This window comes from Gadus chalcogrammus, unplaced genomic scaffold, assembly GCF_026213295.1.
Source record: "Gadus chalcogrammus isolate NIFS_2021 unplaced genomic scaffold, NIFS_Gcha_1.0 GACHA088, whole genome shotgun sequence".
NCBI classification, from domain to species: Eukaryota; Metazoa; Chordata; class Actinopteri; order Gadiformes; family Gadidae; genus Gadus; species Gadus chalcogrammus.
In genome coordinates this window covers 200,345-219,700 of record NW_026613523.1, presented here as the reverse complement: position 1 = coordinate 219,700, position 19,356 = coordinate 200,345, and the positions used below count along the sequence as shown (strand labels likewise).

General features: G+C 43.3%; 2 protein-coding genes and 1 long non-coding RNA gene across 6 annotated transcripts in view; 1 reads left to right on the top strand and 2 right to left on the bottom strand.

Moving 5' to 3' along the window:
• Positions 1-5,239: 5,239 nt before the first annotated feature.
• LOC130378564 (uncharacterized) lies at positions 5,240-8,057 on the bottom strand. The gene is made up of 4 exons (XR_008894763.1): positions 8,002-8,057; positions 7,693-7,809; positions 6,910-6,989; positions 5,240-5,316 (listed from the first exon to the last, which is right to left on the bottom strand). It is a non-coding gene; the product is annotated as an uncharacterized LOC130378564 (long non-coding RNA).
• Positions 8,058-15,087: 7,030 nt separating this feature from the next.
• On the bottom strand, positions 15,088-18,664 carry LOC130378552 (uncharacterized). 2 transcript variants are annotated; one of them, XM_056585287.1, is made up of 6 exons: positions 18,067-18,664; positions 17,793-17,878; positions 17,330-17,452; positions 17,129-17,197; positions 16,687-16,783; positions 15,088-16,477 (listed from the first exon to the last, which is right to left on the bottom strand). In XM_056585287.1, the coding sequence occupies exons 1-6, from the start codon at positions 18,230-18,232 to the stop codon at positions 15,525-15,527; spliced, it is 1,494 nt and encodes a 497-aa protein (XP_056441262.1). In that variant the 5' UTR covers positions 18,233-18,664; the 3' UTR covers positions 15,088-15,524. The 2 variants fall into 2 exon arrangements, with proteins under 2 accessions (XP_056441262.1, XP_056441263.1); XM_056585288.1 differs by lacking the exon at positions 17,793-17,878 and having other exon boundaries at positions 18,067-18,663.
• LOC130378554 (uncharacterized) overlaps positions 18,179-19,356 on the top strand; it is a 54,251-nt gene continuing 53,073 nt past the window's right edge. For 2 of the 3 annotated variants that reach the window (XM_056585292.1, XM_056585291.1), the window contains exon 1: positions 18,179-18,673. The gene's annotated coding sequence lies outside the window, so the exon portion shown is untranslated. The remainder of the gene's footprint in view (positions 18,674-19,356) is intronic. The other variant, XM_056585293.1, reaches the window with a different exon arrangement.

Here is a 19,356-nt window from a genome sequence, read left to right as displayed (position 1 = left end):
ACCACAGTATCTTGACACAAAAACACTTCTCCAAAAAGTGGTTTCAATTAACATTAACCATTTACTTGCCTTTTGGAGCTTGGCAGGAAGAGGGGACAGCTTACAAACCTGTCTGTAGAGGCGCTGTGATAGGAATCTCGGAGAGACCTGCCCTGCTCCAGGCAGAGGGCAATCATCTTCCCCACCAGCCTGTACTGTCCTTTCTGCAATGCTGTGATAAGGGGAAAAGCACAAGGTTATTAAAGGTTGTTGCTCATTTTAAATGCATGTTAAAAACTCTAAATTGCAACGCCCAATACCATAAATTAAATTCAAAGCTTACCAACACTGTTCAGGGCCAGGGTTGTGTTGCCCTCAGGACCTTCAGATATAAAGTTCTGTATTTGGTCGATGAGGAGGGTACAGAACTCTCTGGTCGGTCCCCCCTCAATAAATGATTGAAGAGCCCCATGATCCGCTCGGAAAGTCATAGTCACGCTGCGTATACGGCTCTCCCAGGACAGCCACGCAACGGAATATATATAATAGTGAAATGCCATATTGAGAACATTTAGATCGGGGGACACGCAACAATCGAGGGATGTGGACACCCCGAATATTGACGGCTATTTCGCACATTTTGCCATCACAATTATAGCCTAATATAACACTGTACTAGACACAAATGTATTTTCCACTAGCTAGTGGTGGTCATTACATTGCAGTGAAACTAGTAAAGACAACACAGCTTTATGTTACGGCGAAACATGGAGGCACTGCAGCTCTAGTCTCGACAATGCGTTACTTTAGTCTGGTATTTCTCTTCACTGATTGGTTAGACAGCCTTCAAACTTAGTGGTCAAGCAAAGAAGAGGGAGGGGCTCGTTCTGCATACCTAATAGCCGGAGTGAATAACTAATAGCCGGAGTGAATGACTAATAGCCGGAGTGAATGACTAATAGCCCGCGGCTATTAGTCATTCAAAACCGTACGGAATCCATACGGTTTCCGTACGGAATTCTTGCCAAACCGCACGGAATCCGTACGGTTTCCGTGCGGTTTTGCACTTTTACCGCGCCATTCTAGGGCCGGATTGTGGCCTTCTTGGCTTTCCATGGGCTACCTCCAGGTACCCCCTCCATGCCAGGGCGCCCTGATTTTATGTTTATTAACAGCTCCTCCACGGGGTCAAGACAATTTGAGTGCCAGATCCAGTCAGCCGACTGTCGGCCTTTTCACGATTGGCTTAAAAAATGGCTTATTTAAATTTAAACCAATACGATGGTGGGAAAAGCTTACCAGTTTGTATGTTTTTTTTATACTTATAATTTTTCGCAATTCTGGACCCCCCCCCCCCCCCCCCCCCCAAAAAACAAGTGAAGTGAATATTTCAAGGAGGGGCGGCGCCCTAGCGCCCTCTATTGACCACCGCCACTGGTTGATATATCTATCATTTGTTCACTGTATTAGCCTACCAAATCACAGGCCTCTTCAACGGTTTAAATCAGACATCCTTTTTTTTCTCACTTCCATTGAAGGACGGTGAATAGTAATTATTATTGGAAGATTGAAACATAATTATCAATAATTAATTCAAAATGTCACTGAATCCGGGGAAGGGGAACATCTTCGTGGAGCTGTGGTTCCCTCTGGAGCTGTGGTTCCCTCGTTATACATAACAGCATATCAAATATAATTCACCAACATGTTGGACTGCATCTATTCTATCCAGACAAAACCAGACATGTCAACACTGCATATCTGATTTTATTTGAATTTCTACAGGATAAATAAATAAATACATACAAATGTAATAAATATAACAATGACGTCAGAGAATAATTCAGTTAACATTATCTCTCTCAAACTATTTTTCGGGTAAAAACCTTCACTCATACAGACATGAATATAAATAAATACATAAAGTTGATAAGATAAACAATTAACCGTTCATGTGCCCTTTTAACATAAACAGCAAGGACCATGTTCGATTAGATCTGAATAACAGATGTCTGGGAACCATTTAGTTTCTTCACATGGTTGTTTGGGTGGAGACTCCTCTGTGAAGTTGTGTGTGACGCTTGAGACGACCAGATTGACTAAATGTTTTCCCACACTGTTTACAGTGGTATGGTTTCTCTCCTGTGTGGATGCGTTGGTGTTCCTTCAGAGTATCAGATCTACTAAACGTTTTCCCACACTGTTTACAGTGGTATGGTTTCTCTCCTGTGTGGATGCGCTGGTGTTCTTCAGATCACCAGATAGACTAAATGTTTCCCCACACTGTTGACAGTGGTATGGTTTCTCTCCTGTGTGGATGCGCTGGTGTACAGTCAGATGACCAGACTGAAATGTTTTCCCACACTGTTTACAGTGGTATGGTTTCTCTCCCGTGTGGATGCGCTGGTGTTTCTTCAGATCACCAGACTGACTAAATGTTTTCCCACACTGTTTACATTGGTATGGTTTCTCTCCTGTGTGGATGCACTGGTGTACAGTCAGATGACCAGACTGTCTAAATGTTTTCCCACACTGTTTACATTGGTATGGTTTCTCTCCTGTGTGGATGCGCTGGTGTCTCTTCAGTTCACCAGATAGACTAAATGTTTCCCCACACTGTTTACAGTGGTATGGTTTCTCTCCCGTGTGGATGCGCTGGTGTCTCTTCAGACTATCAGAGCGACTAAAGGTTTTACTGCACTTCTCACATCTGTGGCGTCCGGCTCCTTCTGCTGGAATCTGGCTCGTGCTTTGGACGGTTCCCGGGGAGGCTCCGATTGGTTCTTGATAGGAGGCTGCGACGTATGGGAGGAGACTAGGCTCCACCTTGATTTCTCCACTCCTCAGCAGTCGGCCGTACAGGTCGCCATGGCTCCTCTTCATGTGTTTGTGGAGGAAGATCTGAGACGTGTAGGAGTACGGACACTCGGGACAGGGGAAAGCCTGTGCTGGTGTCAGCTGGGATTTCCCTCCTAGGAGAATGAGAGAGTCATATGTATTTATTTTTGAGAGTGCTGCTGATGGCTGGTTTAAGCAGCCTCACCTGGCCAGAGTCAGGTGCTTTAGGCTTTGGGGCTTGATAAGGCTGCACATCCTAATCAAGCATACCTGAATTTGTATAATTGGATTGTTTTTTTGAAACCTCCATGGTACTGTTTTCATTTAGACATTTTTCCAAGTAAGAATATATTCCTATTATTTGTCATCTTTTGTTATTATATTTAAATTTAATGTTAAAACTTTACTATTTCCTGTATATTTCTTGACTGCTTTGTTAATGTAGATGTTTATTGTCCAAGCTCTTTTGAATTAAAATGAGAGATGGTCATGAAGTGCCGCATAGAAAACCAAACCCTGACAGAAAGGCAGACCTTAGTAGAGCTCTTGTTGTTCCACAGTCGATCAAATCCGATTCCCAGATGTCTGGCGTATTCGTCCCCATACCAGACCAAGAGCTCTGCTCCTGAAGTCACGAGGCCACAGGACAACAAATCCCTCCTTTGTACTGAAACGCTATTAGGCTGTTTCCTCTTCATTACGAGCACAATTGACGTACCTAACACACAGACAGGTACGTCAACACACCTTTACAGTGTATCTTCTGCATATGTCATAGCAACACAGAAAATATTGTGGATCTAATCAGATAACAGACATGGAGAAATTAAATGTATCAATCAAGTAATGTAAGTAAGAAAATTGTGAACATATTCATGCAGTGATGGTATAAAAGTGAATAGGGTCCTACCTCATCCAGTTAGAAAGTGTCTCTCTCTTTTGCATCAATGTAATCATTGTGTCTGCTCTTGTAGATCTGGAGAAATGTTTAATCAGACTCTATGCCATCCAATAACTCACAAAAGCACACATACAAGACTAGATCAAAATAATGAATACACACACTGACCTCCCAGGAGTATCCACTCTCCAGGGCTCCCTCTTCATCTGTCCTGTGTCCTTCGTAGGGTCCCAAAGTGTGTTCCAATGGGAAGGCCACCGTCCCACAGTAAAACACCCCTAGACCGGCCCAGGGATCCCAGAATCTCTGATCTACCCCACATGAGACAGAGATGAGAGAGGAGGAGAGTCGTAGAGTGAGAGGGATACATAGAGGGAGGGAGGGAGGGGTGAGGAGGGAAGAATATAGAATACATACATGGAGAGGGGAGATGTAGAGAATGAGGCAGGGAGAGACACAGAGAGGTGAGAGGAATGGAGAGAGGAAGAGAGGTGGTGAGATGGAGGGGGGAGAGGAGGAAGATAAGATATGATAAGAAATGAATGGAGATGAGTAGTTGGGAAACAAGTGAGAAAGAGAGATTTAGACAGGAAGAGGGAGGGAGGAAAGGAAAGAGGGGGTTGGGACAGGGGGGGGGAGTTCAGAGAGGGAGTCACAAAGAGAGGCAGATAGAGGGAAATGGGGGGAGAGAGGGAGAGATAGACGGAAAGCACGATTCAGGAAGAAGAACCATTGGGGGAGAGATATATCCATCTGCTTTGGCAATATAACTGTTCACATTACTGTTTTTATATACATTAGCTGGGAAATGTATTAAACAATGAATGTTATACTGTCTCATTGGACGGGGAGAACTTTGTTGTGTTAAAGTACGACATATACCTCAAACCCAGCGGGCAGCGTCTTCTTGGCTCTGTCTTTCTCTGACAGCAACGGGGCGATCAGCCACGAAGACGATAGGACCGTGGACCTCGCACTCTTCGAGGAAGAAAGTCCTACACTCATCACAGACTGGAGAAAGTTCATTTATTTATTACGTCCAAAAGAGCTTCAGCTACAAATCTATATTAAATAGACAGAAACAGGAAGATTAAAAATTGGTTTGTGAATGAAAAAGAGGTGGGGAAAAAGAGGTGGGGAGAGAGAGACAGAGACAGAGACAGAGAGCCCTCTTACAGAAGTAGTCGTCATCCTTAGGTACTTCCGGTTCTTGGTAGTTAACTCTGAGAACATTTCTCAGGTTCGTCTCTCTTGAATAAACACTTGAGCCCTGCAATGTTCATGGAGAACTGACACACACACACACACACACACACACACACACACACACACACACACACACACACACACACACACACACACACACACACACACACACACACACACACACACACACACACACACACAGTTACAGACTATACGTGCACAAAAAGGTGTTATTGCAGTGAAGCAGTGGTGGGATCAGAGCTAACCCAAGGAGACCTCCTCCTGGACTGCAGAGCCCCTCTCTACTCCTCCTCCGGGGGGTCGATCTCTGGATGAGAAGGAGTGGTCCCTCCAGAGACCTCCTGGTCACTCCACCCCCGCCCTGAGAGACTCTGACAGACAGAACGTCTAGTTAGGAGTACTCCCAGTTTTTTTAATGTGGGTAGGTGCTAGGGCTGTACGGTATGGACTAAAATGTACATCACGGTAGGGCTGGGCGATAACGATTATTAATCGCGATAAATCTCACGTCGATTACGGCGATAAGCATTAGACATAAATGCTCGATATGAAAAAAAGGTTTTTTTTTTTTTTTTTTTTTTTAAACAACATTTCTGATGTGGATTTACCTGACAGCCAATGCGGCAGAAATAAACAAAATAGTCAGATCGCAGTTTTGCCTAAGTACACGCCCATTACCTGGTGCACACACACACACACACACACACACACACACACACACACACACACACACCACACAACACACACACACACACACACACACACACACACACACCACACACACACACACACACACACAGCCTATCAACAACAATGAAAATAAGAGAAAAGAAAAAAAATATATATATTTTTTTTTATATTATATATCGTGATTAATATCGATATCGAAAAAAAAAATCGTGATAATATTTTTTGCAATATCGCCCAGCCCTATATCACGGTAAGATTTGAGGAATAGACGGTAACGGTATTATATCACTGTATGTTAATTGTATCTTCTAATTTCGATATAAATGCCTCTGAAGGGGGAAAAATACTGGAAAGGCATCAAAACCACATCAAAAAAATTAAATTAAAGTTACTTCCATCTCTGAAAAACACTAATGATTAATAGTATGGATTTGTTTCTCCACTTGCTTGTGGACCTTGCCGTATAGTTTTGGCATCTCAATTTGGCTGAAGTGTGTGCGGGCATGTAACGCGTACCTGGGATCGAGTGTTTTGACCATCTCTTTAAAGCCCTTTCTATCGACATTTTGAAAGGGAACCATGTCCTTAGACAGGTAAACAGTGACAACGTTTGTCATCTCGTTCCACCACTGGCATTTTGTGTTAAGGACTGGCTTTCAAAATGCCTGAGAAGCAATGTCTGATATCAGAGACGGCTTCCCGCTACCAGCGTCTGTCTCGTACATTGTGGAATGAGAGCTTGTGAAGGGACTATTGCGCAACGCAGGAGCGCTTGCTGCGCGCCTGCGTGCTTGCGCTGTGCTTGCGCAATAGCATACGGCCTGAGAAGGCAGTATCGCTGTCAATCTGTCCTTGGGAAAAGTAACGTGGTGCCGAATTGAAAAAGGAACTATGTTTCGTTACCATATTTTCAGTAGTTGCTCGTAACTTTACTTTTTACATGAAAAAGTAGTCAGGGAACTGTATTAACGCATTACTTACTTTGTTACGCGTTACACACAACATTGTCTACCGGTCACACCGGTCTCACGGTAACGTCAAAATCCATACCGTAGCGCAAATTCACACCGGTATACGTTCAGCACCGTTTATACCGTACACCCCTAGTAGGTACCTTACCTCCTAGCAACAATACGTCTAAGGTTATACATCGTGCTGGTGTCATTAATACCCTTAATCCATGAGTCTGCTGTCACACAGACATGAAGCAGGTCTCGTACCATAGAGGACAGGACATGGTAAGGCTGCTGAAGGTGATGTGTGCTGTTTTATACCTGTACAGACACTGCATCTGACGTACTGGGCTGTTGTAGAGACCCCTGTCTGACTGTTGGTGGCTTCCACACTCGAGCACCTGCTGACATAACTGGCTTTAGGTTAGGATGTAACCTGCTAACTATTACAACTGACTATATGAGTTAGGGTGTGACCTATTAACTACAACAAACAGACCATATGTAAGGATGTACTATATTAACTATGACTAACTGACTTAAAGGTAGCTTAGAAGCTATTAACAACGAGGCAGTATAAAACCTATTACTATTAACTTACTATAAGGTAGTATTTAACTTTCTGACTTACGATAAATTAATATTTAACCAAATAACTACTTACTGACTCTAAGTAAGGAAGTATCCTACTCACTACTAAATGACTAAAAAGGTAGTATAAGCTACTAACGACCAATGAAGTATAAAACCTAACTTACATACTATATCTGACTAACTGTAAGTAAGGATGTATGCTACTAACTCCTACTAACTGACTATAAAGTAGTATATAAACGACTCACTTCAACTAACTGACTAAAATGGGTAATATAACCTGCTAATTTACTATGAGGTACAACCTATTGTTAAATATGTTTAGTACAGGTTTTCCTTTTTTCAGATGCAATAAAATCCCTTTAAATCAATAAAACCCCTTTTTGTTGCTATATCTTTGGTCAAATGATTAAGCAGTATTTGCAGGCTAATGTATCTTCAGGGCTTTGAAAGGGATAATGTTCACTGCACATTACTCCTTCCAGAAATGTCTTGTAAATGTCTTTGCACCGGTCAATCCAGAGGTCCAGAGCTGCTCCTCCTCATAGTCCGTCTCTTCAGGTGAGCAGACTCTCACCTGGCCGGGCTTCTCTCTCCTCATGAAGGCTGGAGCCACAAAGGACAGGCCTGACACACACACACACACACACACACACCACACACACACACACACACACACACACACACACACACACACACACACACACACACACACACACACAGACACAAAAGAAGCAGTGATGTGTACAGCAGCACCACCTGTGTCTGTATGTTTATTAATGTACTCAGTAAAATAGTATTTAAGTATGAGTGGTTTACCAAGAGACGACATAACCAAATGGTTTTCCTTGATCTGCAGGAATCTTTTTTTCTCCATACAGAGGCGGTTCCATTTTGTTGTGGAAAAGTAGGCCCTGATATCCGCAATGTCCTCCTTCAACACAAACAGACAACATAATGTCCAATACTGTTCATCTAACCTTACCACTTCGTAGATAAACAACCTTAACTACAACCGTAACACATTCTAGGTAATACTGAATCTATCAAAGTCAACAGTTGCTATAGAGCAGCCAATTAACTGTTGTAAATCCCACATATTTTGCATAAATAAAGTAATATTGTTCTCCTAAATTGCCATTCTCTCCATGGAGGGGCCCTTTCATGAACACATTGGTCTTATCTGATCGTATTTAATGGTGATTAACTCACCAATGTTGCATGAACAGATGTTTAAAGTATTGATATGGTGTCTCACCTCCTCCACTGAGTTAATCATCTGACTGGTAGGCCTACAGCTTGAGTCCAGATCAAACGTCTAACAATGAAACATAATTAGAACATCTGGGGAAAATGTCGACGGCTAACATCCCTTTGCTGAGTTAATAAGAGTTACTTATTAACGTTGGCGCCGACTAGTCAACACTAGAGGTTACGTTTTGCGTCGAGGCATCGGGGCGTGTGTCGAGTATGTCGGCTCCTCCCCCAGCGAAGCTCCGCTTCGAGTAGGATTCACGTTGGCGAAATGACGTAGGGTGTGACGTTCGAGGCTTCGCCTCGGGCTACTGCTTCGAAATATGGGTTCAGTATTGGCGGGAGATTTCGACTTTAATGGCTATTAAATCAATCACTCCTTCTCAGTTATCATGCAGTGTGGGTCGGCTTAGCTCAGGAGGTAGAGCAGTTGACTTGTAACCGGTAGGGTGCTAGTTCATTCCCCAGCTCCTCCTAGCTTAGTGTTGTTGTGTCCCTGTCACTTTGCTCTTGACAGCTGACTGTCGCCTTGCATGGTTGACTCTGACGTCAGGGTGTCAATGTGTGTATTTACCGATGTAAGTCGCTTTGGATAAAAGCGTCTGCTGAGACACACTTTTGCCAAATGATTTATTTTCTAGCATGAGCTCTGTGCCATTTTATGAATGGCACCCTCACACACATGTATCACTGAAATTACTTCAATTCTCAAATGATTTAATGTTGTATCGGCACACGAAGCAAAAATCAAATTTTGGGTTGGGTTGTCATAATTTCATTCACCACTAGATGTCCCTAGCGTACTCATTTGAAGCTTCGAGCACAAACCACTTTGGTGGTTCATGAGGCATCATCTCGGCACCACTATTCAACACGATGATTATAGGGATTCTGACCATAAATCACTTACGTCGTCCACTTATGCTTAGTTATGTTAGCCATTATGTTAGCCATTCTTTTCAAAACGCCTCCTCAAGCGTTTTATTAGCAGTTTATGTTGGGTGGGCAGCTGAAAGGAGTCGTACTGAAACAAACGGCTCTGTCACACTAAATTTGTACCGGGGGCAAAATTTGTACCGGGCGCGTCATCAATACGTAATCCAGTCCAAATCTGCCTGGCAACAGATGATCGCGTCGTCCGTTGCCTGGCAACGGACGATCGCGTCGAATGACGTGAACATTCGCGAACCTTCTATCTAGCGATCCGTTATCTGTATTGTGCTATTTCGTCCTTGACCTGCTTTAAACACTCAGTTTACTTGCTAAATTTGATTAAACAATTAAATACAATACAAATATAAAGTAAAAACAAGTGTTATCTGTAATGATATCAACATCAGTTATTAGACCGTCACACGGAGCATGCGCAGTTGGATTGGCGCGCTGCATGTGGATGTCTGTTCCGGGTTAAGAATGTGACAAGGCGCAAGATACATTGTCTGTTTATTAAGGAACACACAAAACATTACATTATTTAGCGATCCGTTAACTGTATTATGTTATTTTGTCTTTGGCAACATGAGCGCGAATGTTTTTTGAAACCTTCCCGGCAACGGACGACGCGATCATCTGTTGCAGGGCAGGTTTGTAATGGATTACGTAATGATGACGCGCCCGGTACAAATTTCGCCCCCGGTACAAATTTAGTGTGACAGCTCCTTGCTATGGACCTATTTTGAAGTGCACGGCTCCATTAACTTCCGAATTAAATTAAATTCCGAATAAACTTCCATTAACTCCATTAACTTCCAAAGTCTGAGATTTGTCCTTTTACTTAACATGAATGGCGTTGAACACGGATATATAACACACATATCATTGAAATAGCTGTAACAGGCACGGACGTATTGATTACCTGAATGATTATGGGAGACCTGCGTAATTTTCATAATATTGTTAATTGTCTAATATTAACATTTCAGTTGCGTTGGTAGGTATTTCATTTTCATTTGCTTGTTTAGCTATGTATGACAGGGTTATGCTTAGCTATGTATGACAGTTGACAATGTTGGTGGATTACAAATTCATTATTTGGGTAGGGCTACTCCAACTTCGTTGCTGGTCGATATGTAACATTTACTTTTTATATAGATATTGATTGCATTTTCCGTAAATAGTTAGTTGGAAGGAATCGTTTTCTTAAGCAATAACATTGAACTGAATTGTTTAGGCCTACATACGTTTACTATTTACTATGGGATTATATGGAGCAATCTTACATATATATGAAGTTTCCAGATCAATAAGTTCTCTCTTTTTATTGAACTGCCTGTATGTCCTCTTGATTATAGTATTACAGTGTGTACCTTGGTTTATCAGCTATCATAGAATGGTGTCCAAATGTGCTGCATGTGTAAGAAATAGATTTGAACTAAGAACCCAAGTGGTTACAATAAAAAAAAGCTTTTATTACAAGACCCCCCCACCCAAATTTTAACAAAACACTTGTTTGGGCTGTTTTGGCTGGGGCAGAATAGGTGGAAGGGGAAACAAAGACAGGTAGCCAAAGAAGTAAGTAAGGAAAGGAATGAGAGGAAGAACCGTGAAATGAATGAACAGTGTGATAAACCATATGATTACCAAAAAAGTTTATAATTACTGATTTATCAAATACGCAGAGAAGAGCATCATCGCATAAAGATTAAGGACCTGTGATTATATTTTACAGTATTGAAAACTGTTGAAATTACAATTCAGAGTGGAGAAGGCTGAAGGCATTGGTCCTAAAAGTGTCAGTTTCATCACCCACTCTGGATTATCGCTTCAAAAGACTGTGAATGCTTTTTAAAAAATGGTAATAATTCAATACGTGAAGATTTGGTGAGAGGTAAAGCATCTTCTTTTAAATATTATAAGCCGTTGGTTTAGTTATTCATTCTGTTGGATTCCAGCCCACCATGGAATATATGGCAATGAAATTGCTGATAAATTAGCTAAAAGATACTAACCTAATTAGAAGAATTTAACCTTAAGTATATACATTTTTATTTTTATTTTATTTATTCATTTCTTTTGTGTATGTTGTTTATTTTGTTTATTTTGTTTCGTTAGTTTGGTGTTTTTCTTTGAATTTATTTTATGATTTCAACTTTATCATTTGCCAACGTCCTTGTCACAAACTCCTGTGTAGTAAGTCCAGTAGGGTGGCGGTATATGGGGAAAAACTATGATCCTCCACTAAACTAGAAGAAGAAGAAGATCTCTGCCATCCGGTACGTCACGGACTAGGTCACGTGTCTTGGCCCCATAAGCGGAAGCAAATCGCTCCTGTATGTTACCCTGCCCACTGAGCAGTTTGTATAGGAATGAATGGGCGAGGCCATTTTCCAGTCTGTGGTCCATCCGTTATTAGTCCATGATTCATTCCTAATGTAAAGCTGCTCAGTGGCGCCAAGGGCACAAGCGGCACAAGCCCCCAGGAACACGCATACTTCCGCAATTCCACCAGTGCTCAGCGGCCAAGCCTGGTAGTGCAGCTGTTTAAGCGGGCTGCGAGGGGTCCCTCAAATCATGGGACCCAGAAGTAGATATGTCCGGTCCATTCTCCAATACAGTGGGGAACAGGAAGGTCCGTCCGCAAAAAATGTCTGGATATCAATCAAGGATCATAAGTTCCTTCAGGCCATGTCCTAAAAAAAATTATGTTTTTTTCTTTTCAAAACGCCACCTCAAGCGTTTTAGTAGCCAAGGTTATCCTCGCTGGGGAAGGGGTGTGCAGCTGAAAGGAGTCGTAGTGAAACAAATGGCATCCGAGAGGGCCCTAGTTCAGTGCTCCGATTAACGTGTGCCGATTTTTTGGACTGGTCATCTGCCTGCTCAATAACTCTCACGGTCCTCTGCTTGCGATCATTGTGATTCTCATGTATTGATCCAGTTTATTCAAAAGATCCGAAAGACAAAGAACAGGTGCATTAAGGTATCATTTTATATTGTTGGTTGGACCGGAGTGGGGGGGTGGGCAGCGCCTGCGTCTATAGTTCTGCAATCCTGTAAGCGTCACGGACTAGGCCACGTGTCTTGGCCCAATAACGGCGGAAGTCAAATCGCTCCTGTATGTTACCCTGCGCCACTGAGCAGTTTGTATAGGAATGAATGGGCGGCCATCCGTGGTCCAGTCCTTTATAGAGTGGCGAAGTCACACCCCTTCCGGTAGAGCTCATGGACCTATGAGATCGAAAAATATGAATGGGTGTCAATGGAGAGAAATAATTATTTTCTGGTCCCGTCTTTATCGCCTGATTACACATATGTTGTTGTGGATTGAAAGTATAATTCTTCATGCAAAGAGTTCGACCGTTTATTGTGCAATTGTTCAGATAAAGGCTGTAGAGAAAACACAACGAGAAAGACTACACGGCTTGTATGTGACGTCACGCTCCCTGCGACTGGCGTGGAGAAGACCGACAATCTTCCCATCGGCATAACTGAAACTCTGCACGTGCCCTGATTTATAATGGTTTTCACCTCTTTCGATGCTTTAATCCTCCCCTTGGAAAAAGCGGTGAAGTGGGGCAGAGAGATCGCCATCTCTGTGCCGAGTTCCAAGGGCGGGTGTGGTGACGTATATCATATGCGTCGAGAGCAGCGTAGAGCTGTAGTTCACAAAGCGGCCTCACATACAACCTAAAATTATCAAACTTCTTCACGAACATTGTTAGTTTTCTTTGCATGAAAAATTATCATTTAAATCCACAAACAACATATGTGTAATCCAGGGCATATAAAGACTGGGACCAGAAAATAATTATTTTCTCTCCATAGGGGATTATCAAGCTTCCTGGTCCGGGGGCGGGATTTGTCTTAGTTTGTGCATGAACACTTCCGGCGAAGTTCAACGATGGGCGCAAACAACAGCTAGATGTCACTGCTCTGTACCACTTTGTGCATCGAACAAACCAACGCAACCATACTTACATTTTCATGGATTCCCGACTGATACTAGTCTCAGGAAGAAGGTGGATCCAAGCGGTTCGCCGGGATGAAGGGCCAAACTTTAAAATTAAACTAGGTAGCACGTTTGTGTGTAGCCGGCACTTCAGTGATTCAGACTACACCAACGCTACTACGCGATAAGGATGGCAACCAAACGGGGTGATGATCAAGCGACTAAAAATCGGGTCTGTACCCTCCCGTTTCCAGTTGGAACAACTGGGGACTGCCAAGAAGGGAGTCCGTATATAAAAGAGCCTCAACTCGTTTAGGGCCATGGAAGTTCACCCAGCCCTTCTCTGGAGCAACCGCTCTGGCCGTGTGAAGCAGAGCCGGTGGCGGAGATTGCAGCTTCGGTAGGTGCTTGCCAGACCATGATTACGGTTCTGCTCCTAAACCAGGTTTGTTAGTGTTCTGAAATATTGGCCTACTAGTACCCCATACTGTTCTTACACACCTCCTGACAGGATGTGCTACCAAGGGTTTAATCACAGAATGGGCTCTTGGTAGGTTATACCGAGGAGGCAGGTCAACTTTTCAGAACTGCGGCCCAAAATGTTTAGTCTTATTGATGTCCCAGCATTTGACCAATACCACAATGTGAAAAGCTTCATTACAAGTTGAAATGTTGCATTTTATATCTTACTTAATTGTAAAGGTGAATATTGAGCTATAAAAAGTAAATTTTAAAATCAATATTGAGCTATAAAAAGCAATTTCTTTAGAGGTCCAAACTATTCCAATATGCAAGTCACAGTCAAAATCTGGGTCAGATGTGTTAATTTTTTTTCCTCATCTCATACAGGTGCGCTGGATGCTGCTGCTGCACGCATACAGCAATTAGAGGAAACGGTAGAGGAGCTGACAAGAGAGCTGTCACAGATGAAAGTGGGTCATGTGCCCTTTCAAAGATTTTGTGTCTCAGACAAGGACATTTATTTTTACACAAGATTCACATCACGAGAGGTTTTTTGTCACTTCTGGGAGGCTATTCGACCATCTGCCTCCATGTTAGTGTATTGGTCAAAAGCTCAGAAGAACCAACAAAGCTTTGAACCTATTTCTCCCAGTCCAACACGTAGACTGCAACTGTTTGATGAGTTTTTTTCTTTTCTGCTGCCGGATTGCTGCAGGCCTGCAAGAGAAGGTACTGGCTGACATGTTTCAGGTCAGTGTGTCCACTGTCTCCCGTGTAGTTATCACGTGGGCCAACTACCTTACCTGCTCCTTGGCTCCCTCCCCATCTGGATGAGCAAACAGCAAGTAAAGAACACCATGCCGCACAAATTTGTGCATTACAGTCCCGATGTTCGGGTAATCATCGACTGCACCGAGGTGCGATGCCAGAATCCGTCATCCCTCACTCTCCAGTCTGAGGTTTTCTCCTCCTACAAAAACACGACAACCTTTAAAGCCTTGATTGGAATTGCCCCGTGTAGTGCTGTTACTTTTGTTTCGAGTCTCTTCACCGGCTCCATCTCTGACCGAGAGCTGACCGAACGTTGTGGACTGCTGGATTTGCTGGAGCCAGGAGATGGCTGCATGGCAGACAAGGGCTTCACCATTGAGAAGCTGCTAGCTGACCGTGGGGCAAAGCCGATTATGCCACCCTTCAAGATGACAGGTAGGCATGAAAGGAATGAACATTTCAAATTAAAACTGACCCAAATGTGAAATAATACTAATTAACTTATCTCTCTAACCACAGCGCAGTTCACCGAAGAGGATGCTCTGAAGACGCAAGCAATCGCCCGACTTCGAATCCTTGTGGAAAGGGCAATACGCCGAGTCAAGGAGTACCGCATCTGGGATCGCACTGTCCCTCTCACCTTGTCTGGGACAGTCAACCAGCTGTGGACCGTCTGCTGCGTGTTGACCAACTTCCAGGGACCCCTTGATTTAAAAGGCTACATCCCTGTAGAATAGTGTTTACTCAAACATAATAAATATTAAAACGAGAGACACTGAACATTTGGAGTGGTCCCTTCATTTTTCCCGGAGCTGTAATTCTGTATATAATTGAATGAGAAGTCTTGCATCTATAATCAATTTTAAAGTCCAGTCAGTCTATCCAGAAAGTATTCAAAATGTTAATATGTAATGTAGTAAATTATGTACTCAGAGAAAGGGAATTAATTAAATCCTTTTATTCTTTCAGTTCATTTCACTTTCTGCTGAAAATACACATTCATATATGTACCAAAGAAGTACAGGTCTACCTTATTTTTCATCTCCTTTATAAATTCATCATCCCTCCAGACTCTTTCGACTGTGAAGTCTTCCTCAGTGTCGGTTATAAAATCGCACCAACTCAATCCAGTTATTGCCAATTGACCTTGAACCTGCCAGTGGTATTTGTGATTCTTTTTCAGTTTTGCCTGACCATTCACGATTTTAACATGTCCTGCCTCAGAAATGTTAGAGATGTCTGGGCATTTAACTTCAGCCAGCCCAAAACACGGAACGGCACTTGGGTCATATACTCTCGCATCAGGGCTAGCCCCGAGGTGAGGAGCATCGGGATGGATGACAAATCCACAGCGCGAGACATTTACATTGCAATGTTTTGAATATTGTTCCAGCACCTGCGGCTCGCGATCAAGGCCCCTTTTCATTGCGGGTGTTTGGCGTACACCCTTAAGTATCCGCCCTGCCAGGGTCTGACCAGAAGACGGTCCTTTCACATGGCTAACCTCATAGAACCTACTAGCTGTCACTCTAGGCTTGCGTAAAGCTTGCCATAATGGGCACTCAGACTGCTCACGTGTCTGCTCCTCTCTCTCAGCTGCCATCTCATGTGTCACAGTTAAGCTGTCCAAATGGAGAAACTGTTGGGAGTTTGAGGCAAATTTTGGAAAAGTAGTGGGACACGTTGACCCCTCTAAAGGCAGTTTAGGGAATGATGGTGCATCTGGATGTTGAACATCATTTCTGAGTTTGACCACAGGAGGACACTGGTAGGACAGGGGTGAACCCCGCGGCACAGGTCCGAAGCTGGAGTCTACCATGGAGACTTCAGACAAGCCATGTAGCACTGAGGATATCAGTGGTTGAGGCCTGATATTTTTCAGTGTTTCCCCAAGAGACAAGACTTGCAGGTCAGGGAGGGATCCTGAAACATAAAATGAAAAACTGTTAGTGTGAAATTATCCACACATCTCTTGTTTTGGTTTTTCAATTCTGATGTCAAGAGTCTTTCTGGAGAATAGCTCACTGCAGTGTTATATTTGGTACATAATCTATGAGTATTAAAGTGGCAAGATACAATTATGTATTATACAGCAGCCAACAGTATGATATTAGTTACAGTAGTAACATCACCTGTGTATGCTTGATAGAGAGTTGATTTGCATACACTCCTGGGGGATGGCTTTGGTCTCCTAACCACCAAGTCTGGAACCGGCTCTGCATGGATCCCCTGGGAATGATATCAACAAGTAGCCATGATTGTAATAGTATCTTACTTGTAGTAGTATAAAGCCACTGCTCGCCGCAGCCACGTGGAGCGGCGCCGCTTCCAATTCACTCCCATGTTAACCAACGTAGCCAGACGTACAGCTGCGCAGCCCTATCCGCTGCACCACTTTAAATAGACTTCCAGTCTATTTTTCGGCTGCATCGCTTCGCTCTGCGAACAGTGTGTAACGTTTGTAACACACTGCTCGCAGAGCAAAGCGTGGCACGCGGGGCGGGGTACGACGTGGCTGAAAATAGCCTGGAAGTCTATTCAATGCGGTGCAGCTCCGCACAGCTACAATGTTACCTTAGTCCTTGGTCGATGCCATGTTTGCAGAGAGCTTGTGCAGGCCATAGGAGGTGGTACAGCTCTCACCTGCAGAACAAGAGATAGAAGAGCAAACCGGGATTGAGGATGTGCTTGTTAATAATCGAAGGCAGACCTCTAGAACCAGTGTCACTCCAATCAACCTGCCATGTGAACATCATCCCAGACCTCAGCCCTCACCTGCAACATGCTGTAATGGGCACTCTGGAACAACAAGGCCACTAGATGGTTGCAAAGAACCTTGCCTGCTGTACAGCTGCATGTGGTTTCTTGAAGATTGGCGCCGTCAGCTTGGAAAACAATCTACAAATATTTAAGTTGATAAAGTTAAACTAAAATAAACAGATTGTTGCAACTTATATAGAAATGTAAGGAAGAGCATTGCAATGAACCAAAAATTCTAGGAAATCTGCAACCGCAGTAGAGTAGTTAAACCCTTACACCATTAACATGTTGGACAAACAGGATATTAAAGAATTTAAATGCAAAGTTACATTATCATGATATTGATATTTGCATACTGTACATATGTCACAAAGGTATAGCAATTTTTTGCACATGGCTGGTGACTGACTTGATGTAAACCAGTAAGAGTGTAAGGGGTTAAACTTCTTGCCATTATTCCTTAGCTTCCTAAAATAACCTTCAAATAGTGGGGCTGTTCTCGCTTCTTCATCGACCTGTAACACCTAGACCTGACAGCCACCTCCCTATCAATGATGTTGGACACTGGTAGAAAAAACCATGATTAATGCATGTACTGTGGATTGTTCATTCTAGCAAAGGGACACTTGTATGTTGCCGTTAGGTAGTTGACACTGACAAACGCTAACATCAGAATAATAAAATGAAATGTCTGAGCTGACGCCAAACTGACGTTAACATGCCAACCTACCTAGCGTAAGCTAGACACTCACCTTCGTAGTCGTAGACATATTTCTCGAAAAAAAAACTGTATCCCTTGTCCAGTTTGGAGCGGGCTGTAATGGAATGTTGTTCAGTGAGTCTGTGAACGTCAGAAAACGTGATTTTGGGTAGATTTATCAGGGATGTAGTGAAAGTGAACTGCCGGTCCTCCATCATCGTTTCGCCAGAGTGATGAGTTATTCACCGGATGTCACAGTGCACAATGATCACCAAAAGCGGAAGTAATACGTATCAGCGTGATAATCCCTAATTGACACCCATTCATATTTTTCGATCTCATAGGTCCCATGAGCCCTACCGGAAGGGGCGTGACTTCGCCACTCTATTATGTCCATGCTCTGGCAGCATCAATCGACGGATGAGGAAGCCGGATCCAATACGTCATAGGCCACGCCCACTGGATACAAACGCAGCGCGGGAGTCAGATGAGGTCAGGAACACATGGCCGTCCCGTTGCTAGAACACGGCAGCGCCAAACATTTCACTGACGACTGCTTCCTCAACTTGGGCCAATACAGAGCTGGACTTGCTCAACGTCTGAAAATCAAGTCTGGATCAGTACCAACTCTCCTCGGCTCAGCTACAAACCTCGACAAAGTAAGTTAACTAACGCCATATCATTGTGTTGCTGTACTGTGTATGGTTACCTTGTTAGCATTATAATGTTGCTTTAGCATTAGCGCTACAGCTAACAGCCAAGTTATTGTCGCTAATGTTAAGTAAGGTAGATAGCATCAGTTATGTGTGTAAATACCATGGACCTATTAGAGAAAGGACAGCGGACTAATACATGGCCGCCCATTCATAACCATAAATACACGCACTGTAACTCGAGTGTGCACCTCAGCAAGCAAGGGGCATCACACGAGAATGGGCACAATTCAACAAAGGGGCTACAGGCACTGATCTCTACTGCTTGGATACCAAGGGAATGCAATGTTTAACAATGTCTGCTCACCATACAACAAACTAATACAACTGTATTCTACCGGCCACTGGACCGCAGTAGTTCTAGCGTTTTACTGATGAGGAGATGATCGACCTGTTAAACTCATCCTAAATACATATGGTGCGTTCCAGGCAACCCCTGTTTTCGCACCCTTCTACCCTCTTGTACTCCCAGTTATAACTGGTTGTTTACGGGCTAAAAGTGTACCTGAAACGCACTATTATAGGCATGTTTTCCCCTTCACACCTGATTCAAATCAAAGGGTTATTAGCAGATTTCTGAAGCGCTTGATGTCATGGTATCGAGTTGATGAGATGAACTATAAAATATG

Excerpts from the sequence above, each read along its gene's own strand:
- LOC130378552 (XM_056585287.1), bottom strand. The coding sequence starts at position 18,232 with ATGATGGAGGACCGGCAGTTCACTTTCACTACATCCCTGATAAATCTA. Across the intron at positions 17,198-17,329 it reads CCCATTACAGCATGTTGCAG|GTGAGAGCTGTACCACCTCC; the intron begins GTGAGGGCTGAG and ends CTTGTTCTGCAG. Across the intron at positions 16,478-16,686 it reads TCTCTATCAAGCATACACAG|GATCCCTCCCTGACCTGCAA; the intron begins GTGATGTTACTA and ends TTTATGTTTCAG.